We start from the raw sequence: 8,200 nt of genomic DNA on the forward strand, positions 1-8,200 counted from the left end.
GTATACTTGCGTGTGGCAAATCGGCTGCCGTGTGTCGAGATTGTGCAGCTTGAGTGAGTGAGTGAAGAAACCTTATTGCAGGTCCGGCGAGGACGCGAACTCGTCGCGCACCAGGCTAGTGCCACGTCGGGACCGGCAGGCCTAGCCCACCGGCCCGGTCGCGGGCACGCCGGACAGCCAGGATTTGCTTTTCTAGAGCGGAGCTACGTAGAAGCGAGTCCCACTCTTGGGGTATGTCGACCCACACTCCCAGAGCGTTTGCGCTAGAGTGGTCATAACTCAATCATCTTAGCACCGCTATGACCGAACGTAAGGCACGTGACCTATTCGTCTGAATGCAACGCGAGCATCATGTAGAAATGTGCACGATGAACGCGGAGCATCTCAACTACTCTCATGCGACACATGCGAGGCGCACAAGCAACAGGGAGCAAAAACTGCAAGTACCGCTTTGTTGATCAATGTAACCCTTTACTGCACAATTTATTATTTCCTTATAATATTATTCATGGAATCATAGGGAAGCATAACAGTAGCTGTACTCCTATGGAAACTAACTAATTTCTCTGGTTTGAATTTGCACAAAAAGGGTATGTTGCATATTTGCAACAGGGTGCAAATGAAGTAGTTGAAAGTGAAAGATAGACTTGGTGTGATTCATACTCAGATGTTTATTTGCACATGACAATCATTGGTGCACTTATGTTTTAGTGTGGAACAAACAGAAGCAATAGTACTTGCTTGTGCAGGACAGGTCGCTCCCACACTTCCTGCAGTATGTCATGCAGATTCCCGTGCAGCCAGGAAGCAATGCAGTGTTTTCGCATTATCGTCGAAATTTAGAACATAGAAGCACAGACGTGGTGCTGTGCTCGTGGCGACGCGGTACGGCAGCGTGCGGATGCACCGCATCCTTTTGAGAAAAGTAAATAAAGGAAATTCGACCAAAAAAACATCTTCCGCACATGTTGAATCGAAACGGACTTACACTCGGGGTTGTCGTCACTTCCGGAAAGGTCGCTGCTTTTACTACCAGAATTAATTTCTCGGCTATAAAAGCGTTTAACAGCCACTTCACTTTTCCGAAGAAAATAAACCACGTACACGTTCTTGCATTTGCGCAACATAGCAACGTTCCGTCGCCAGGGACTAACTATTCCGAGATAACAATGTTTTCTTTTTCTAATGTACAGAGTCAGGAGGATATGGATCTTAGCGTAAGAACTCTTTTTTTGCGCTTTTTCTTGTGGAAAAATGCATTCACAATTGGCAAAACTTAGCTGCATCACTGCTCGTGGCCGCGCACAGCCTCCGCCACGTTTTGGTAGAAGATGCGAAGGGTGAGCACAGATGGCAGCACAGGGCCACGACTTCTTTGGACGAATGTTGCGGAAATGCAACGGCGTGTACGGGCAGCTCTTCACGAACTTTGCTTCTGTTTTTAACGCCGTTCATCCGGTATGTTGCGTAAATGCAACAAGGTGCAGAAAAGGGCTAAGCCTGCGGCGCCGAATAACCGGAATTGCAAGGCAGGACCACGACACGAATCAAGACCAAGGCAACGCCAAGACAAGACGAGTGAGCAATGAACGCAGTACGCCGCCGCCCATGCCCGCTCCAGCTCATTTCCACCTCTACGCGGAAGGTCGTGTTTTCCTCCCCGAGAAAGAAGTAACAGCAAGGGACGGCAAGACACAAGCAAGCCCGAGAAGAAGAAAATAGAAAAAAGTGCGAGCACTAACTAACAATTGAGGGTTTACTGCGCGTCATTGGAAATATATGTCACACCATAACAGCGAACGAAAGGAGAGAAAGAGAGAGAGAGAGAGAAATGAATGTTTATTTCTGGGCTAGCAACAGAGAAAAAGGGACCTCTCTTCGTCCCCAGGTGGCCGGCTTCCTCATTCCAGGAATCCGCGAGCTCTTGCTGCTGCCTTGCCGCGGTCCACCAACTCTCACTGGTCATCCAGCCGAAAAAGAGATAATGTGGAAAGCCATGCTGTCTCGCCTTCCCTCCCACTCCCCCCGCCCCCAAAGTAAAGAAAGAAAAAAAATAAGAAAACAAGAGACGATAAAGAGCGTCACACAACCAGATCAACCGGGCAATACATAAAAAAAAGAACTGATTTTGCCGACAATGCCACCGACGGAGCGCTATGTCTCGTCATTTTTGTCGACGTCTGTGTGTGGCTTGCGTTGACCTGTACAAGAAACAGTAGGTGTAGTAGGAGGCGTTTGTCGTTTTAGAAAGTTATCCGCTCAACCGATCAGTGGGGCAGCAACCCAAGGAACATGAGTTGAAAGAGTGACCAGAGTGGCCTAGTAGCAGTGCACCGGAAAGTTTTGCGTAGTATTAAGATGGCGACATGGAGTCTGCGGGATAGAGTGGGGTTGGTGTGAAGCTCACGTAGTGGATGAAAGCGGGTTGTTCTTTAAGTGGACATTAGCCCCAGAGGATCGGCGTAAGCGCCGTCGCTGCGTTATGCATAAGTGACATGACCCTGTGTCGTCGAGGTGCCGAAAAAGATATGCTGGCGCTTGGTACCCTGGCACGTGTCGGTGGTGGTTACAAAAATTATAAGAATGAGAAAAGGAAAACAAGAAAAGGAGCGGGAGAGGGCAGGTGTACATGGGAGAACGGCTCGTATGGTTGATCTATGCGTAGACGCGTGTAAGCAAGATATGTAATTGAATATTAGGGTAGGAGCAGGGAAAGCTGAAAAAGAAGGAATAAATGTACTTAAAAATTGAGGATAGCTGGTGGTATAATGTGTTCTTGTGCCTTCTCCAATGATACGAAGATTTCTGAAGTCACAACTTTTAGGCGATTCCAAGTTACCACGTTCCAAATTAGTTCTGGTTGAGTTGGGCACTTAAACTTGTGCAAGAGGTATGTATAATTTCGTGGTAGAAGAAGGAAAACCGGTGGGTTTCTGGTGGCCCAGGTACTTGAACACAATACCTCCCGCATATGAGGCTGATGTTCTGCCAGTAGGTCCATCTACATGTGTAAGGGCCGCGCCCCCAACTTGGCAGCCCAAAATTTGGAAGAAAAAAAAAATATCAGGACGCGCGCGCGCATCGGAGAATTTTATCACGCTGTGTACGTCCACGTGCAGCTACTAGATGGCGAGAGCGGCGTCTTGACCTCTGATGCAATGGTGCGTCCGAGGTGCGCGCAAGTGGCCGGCTGCTCCGACACCATCTTGACGAAAAGGTTCGGTACCGCGAAGGGCCACACCTCGTCAAATTTTGAAAAGTGCGGCTCTTGCACGATTCTATACGGTATATCAAGTCATGCATTGGCTTCAAGTGCAAACGCATTTCTGAATGGGGGTGGGGGAGTTCATTTTTCGTACAGACATTTGATGACTGGCAGGATCAATCAGGACCGGCGATATTCGAAGCACTCATTTGTGTTTCGGAAAAGGTTTCATTGCAATAGCAATTCTACGGACGCTTGAGGCACGTTTTCACCGTTGACTTTGTCGTGACGTCATGGCATCGACGTGTAGCGACGCGGCAAGCGGGTGGAGTGTAAGGTTTCCAGAAAAGCTCAGTGCGGTTGGCTAAGAGGCCAAAGCGGCGAAGCTAAGTGAACGCAACGTCATGCTGCTCTCAATCACATCAACTCTCTTCTGGAGGAGCGTTTTAAAGGACTGACAACTGGCCAGAATGTGTTGTGAGACATTCATAGAAGTGAAATGACCATGATATTTAGTTATAGAATCCAGCGTGCTGTCCGCGGTTTGAGTAGGGATTACACTTTTAAATTGGCAAAGAAAGTCTCAAAAACCAGTAAGTGGCGAGGCCTCGCGGTGCTATCTTGGTACTTCGGATGCAGTCTATGGCATTTCCGTACGTAAGTTGGGTGTTAATAAGTACGACATAATTATCTCTTAAATTGCAGTTGCTAAATTACTAGACACTTACAATTTGTTCTGTGCTTCGGAAATCAAAAGCGCATGCGCGGATGCGGCAACACGCTTAACATGGTACCGCATGTAAAAGCGTCGTTTCGTTTTCCATCCGATTGATTTCGTTTTGACTGGTTAAACAGTGAACAGTTGGACAGGAAACCACGAGAACAGGAAGCTATAATTATCGCAGAAGTACTTTAACACTCGGAAAAACATGAGTCGCAGGAACATCGAGTGAAGAAACAAAATAATACTTTCTCACAGTTACGGCCGCACTTGTAGTCTGCCTCCCATTAATGCCGACGTTTAATCGCTATCGCGTTCGCCTATCATCGATTTCAGCATGCTTCTAGGTAACGACTAGATCGAAAAACTCGGATAAAAAATGTTCCTCGACGTTTTCCGCCTCACCCCTTCGTGATTAGACACTGACCGGTAAGCTTTTCTGTTGCATTAAAAAAAAGGCACCCTGAAAATTGATTGTCAGTCCCTTTAACTTCCCCTCCTGCAGGATGAGTTTTGGGCGCAGGACGCATTAGCATTCCTAGTGAGCAGCTGTGCGCATCCTACACCGCACTGGCCTGAACGGAACGAAACGTAAACGGCGAGGTGAACTTATTCAATCCTTCCGTTGGGCGCTGACGAACGGCGGTGGTGCTCCTTCGGTCTCATATCCTGCACCGCCGAGATGCGACGGCAGCGATAGCGTCCGCGGTGCTCGCCCGTGAAACGTGCCGCACAGGTGAGCCAGCCACAGCCCACCATCTGCCACGGACATGTGCTGGCCTATCCTGACTTGCGAATGATCTGCCTTGGTGGGCTACGGAGAGCAGTCGTTACACTAAACAACTGGATCCTTCCAAGAGGGACCCGCTGCCCACCACTGTAAAGCGATATGCGACAGCTTGCTGCTCTACATATTAAGAACAATTAACCTAATTTAGGCACATTTCCGGAAAAGCCACGGCGGTTGGCTTGAAATATATAAATACTTTCTTTTTTTCTAATCATAAACATGGTTCCCTCATGTTTCTTTCTCCTCATCACGGCTCCTTTCTGACACGCCTTATGTGCAACGCTAAACACTGATGTCGGTTTCAATGCTTGGACTTCGAGGAAACCGCAAATTTTTGTTTTTTTAAAATCCTTACCCAAAAAGAGAATTCTTCACGATGGTGTTAGCTGGATATCAGTATTACTTATAACAGCCTAGCCAAGTGAAGTTTGTTGAGATATTGCACCTACCTCATGAGGTGTACTTGACGGATCTTTAGAGCTGCCTTAAAGTTTTCATACCACCTTGGAAAATCACCTAAAAAGCAGTTTGGAAGCAGAAAACTGGAAGTATTAGACAAGGATCAGGTTTACGGCATTTTCCGACGACTGCTATAGGGATTTCCCACGAGTACTGTTTCCTAGCACTCCGTATTTGCGTTAGCTGCGATTCGAAAACACATTGGAAAATAAATTATTTTGTGCATAATGGCGAGCACACGTGGAGCGCAAATCGCTACTATCTCTGGAAGACGCGATGTTCTGGAGTGATCGTGACTGTCGTGTTAACTTAGTGCAAGTTTTGGCTCCCTAATCACTCCTGATAGAAATATGCGTTGCTTTATTTTTTCAATAATTTTTCGACATTAGTTGTGGCGCAGAATTGCAGCCGACTGTCAAGATGCTGTGAACAGCGCTCGTTTCGTCTTTATCACGACATACTTATTAGCAGCGAATTGTAGATTACTTTTAATTGTAGATTAATTGTAGACTACTTCACCGAAAAGAAGCAAAGAAAGACGTGCGCGCAAATATCTTCCTGCAAACTTCAATAAAATTATTGTGATTGCTGGTGGCTTGAACTCACATCACGTATCACTGGGCCGCCGTGAATAATCGTTTCTGTCATTTTTTTGTGTTCTGTTAAATTTCTTCCCGGATGGTTTCGATCTACTCCAAACCTTACATTTTCGAGTCCTGAGGAGAGAGAGATAGTTTGTTAGAGCAAAGCGGAAGATAATGCCCTGAGCTAGTATGCCCTGGCTTGCTACTCTCCACAGGGAAAAAAAGGAAACGGTACAAAAAAAAAGAGTGATGTAACATGACGGTCTTTCTATTTTCTTTTAAGAGATTGAGGCATATGGGAGAAGCAGCGCTCACGTTCCAGTTTCTTTTTTTCTTGAGGTGGTATGCCCGCAACCATCTAGAAAGCTTCAAATGCGTTGCTTTGTTGATTACCACTGATTTGAAGGATGTTTGCGGACCACTGTTGAGTCGCTGACTATTGAGAGCCATGAATGTATGACTCGCAATATTTGCCGTATTGGAGGCTTCGCCAAAGAAATCAGCATTCGAAGTGAAGGTGTGTAAAGACTACTTCTAGTAATTGCTGAAATGCGAAATAGTTACGGAACTGTAGGTGACAGGAAACCGCGTGTAAACATACAATGCATGACCAGTCGTCCAGGAGTTCTTTGCAGGAACGTTAAAACGCATGGTATCCAAGCCAAAAAATAACTACAGTGCTCGAGACTTCCATTATCTTTCGGAGTCAAATAACAAGTGCGTTTTGTTTTAGTTCATGAAATAAAAACAAATTGCTCGACACGTAAACGTACCCGTAGAGTTGCTAGTGCTACCATTCAGTCAAATTGCTGACTATTTTGACGTGATCGCGAAAGGGTTGGATACTCTGTTCACGGCCTCTCTTCTTATCTTCGGTGGCTTGGCTCTATATATGCTTTCGAAAAGATTTCTTCAGTAGAATTATTCTCGGTTGTTTCATGCCACAGCCGCAACTTCCGACGAAGTCATTACAAAGACGCTGGAAAATTTGTTTAGAGTCGTTCCTATCGTTTCGTTAACCACTGGTAATCGTTACATGTCAAATAAAGGGATACTTAGTATGCGCACAATTTCTGAGGTGATTCTTCTGCTTGAACAAAGCGGGGAGTGCGGGCTAAGCAATACTCTACCCATTTATAGGGTAATAAAAATGTTCTTGCACGCACGCACGATGAAGTGTGTTCTCGAAGGAGGATCGCCGAGCCGCTGAATCGCAGATTGTCCATTGTATTGAGAAAAGCCAGCACTAGTGGATGTGGCATGCGGCGAGACACACTGATCATGATTTACCGTGTGTACATGTGTCCTACCTACTTTGAACTCTGTATGTGTCGCATTCTCCGCGGAGGTCGCATTGTACGTAATCTGCGGCAAGTACAAAGAGTTGGCGAGTTGAGATGGCTGGTCACTTCGTGGATGCTGTCCTCCCGCGCGCCTGGTGTTGAAGGTCACGTGATCCCGAATTTTGGAGATGCGTTGAAAAGAGCGGCATCACAAAGCATTATATCCCCTCTCTTTGTGCTCTTCATCATGCCAGCGCTGAGAGAGCGAGTGTTCTCTTTCACCGAGTAAGGACTGTTCATGTTCACCTGTGCGTGCGAGACACCTTGCTTGTTAATTTATTTAGTAGGCGAAATGTGCACTGAAATTAATAGGTCCGGTGAAACAACGAACGTTAAAATAGTGGTTAGCCAGGCTTGTTCGTTCATGGACAAACTACTGCAGGCAGCGTGAGAACGGGACTAAGATTAAGGGAACACAGCACCCGCATAGTGTGTTTCCTTAATATGAGTCCCGTTGTCGCGCTGTTTGCAATGGTAGGAACGTTACTTCGTTTAGTTTAGTTACTCATTTCCTATCGAAATCAATACATTGCTTTTCGGGAGAAAGTGCGACTTTCTTGTAGTTGCTTCTCGATGAGAAGAAAAAGACAGAGAAAGAATGTTGTCATTGCGTCTGAATTGATCTTTGCTTTCTTGGTTCCCGCACTTCACTCCGACATTCACAGCGCAATTCTTGGTCACAATTATAGGTGTCTGCAAACTATACTTTTGCATACCAACAGCAGTACAAACAAACGATCCATTACTGCAGTGCTTCTCTCTGCAGTAAAACACGTTGTGGGGCTAGTTGGTGCATAGCTTTCAAAAATGAAGCGCCAATGGTAACGGCACACTAAGAAGGAACAAGCGCCTTGTCCTGTCTTTTTGTTCCTTCTTAACGTGCCGTTACCGTTGGCGCTTCATTTTTTGAAAGCTTCTCCCTGACTGCATCCAGTCACTCACATATCATAGTTTTTATACGGTGTGGCGCCTCGTCATTTGCGTGCAATACTTGTCGCATGGGTGCCAGGACGGAAAATTCTATTTTTACAGTGGAGCTGTTAGAACCTCGTTGGGTTTCTCTTGACGTCCGCAGCTTCGCCGAGCTGGGGGAGAGAG

General features: G+C 46.3%; 1 protein-coding gene across 2 annotated transcripts in view; it reads left to right on the forward strand.

Moving 5' to 3' along the window:
* The window catches only part of LOC135909454 (probable cytochrome P450 49a1), a 215,017-nt gene continuing 206,817 nt past the window's right edge, over window positions 1-8,200 (forward strand). For both annotated transcript variants that reach the window (XM_065441436.2, XM_070536020.1), the window contains exon 1: window positions 1-439. In XM_065441436.2, the coding sequence (XP_065297508.2) occupies window positions 397-439 (43 nt within the window). In that variant the 5' untranslated portion in view covers window positions 1-396. The remainder of the gene's footprint in view (window positions 440-8,200) is intronic.

The sequence above is a fragment of the Dermacentor albipictus genome, chromosome 3, assembly GCF_038994185.2.
Source record: "Dermacentor albipictus isolate Rhodes 1998 colony chromosome 3, USDA_Dalb.pri_finalv2, whole genome shotgun sequence".
Lineage (NCBI taxonomy): Eukaryota > Metazoa > Arthropoda > Arachnida > Ixodida > Ixodidae > Dermacentor > Dermacentor albipictus.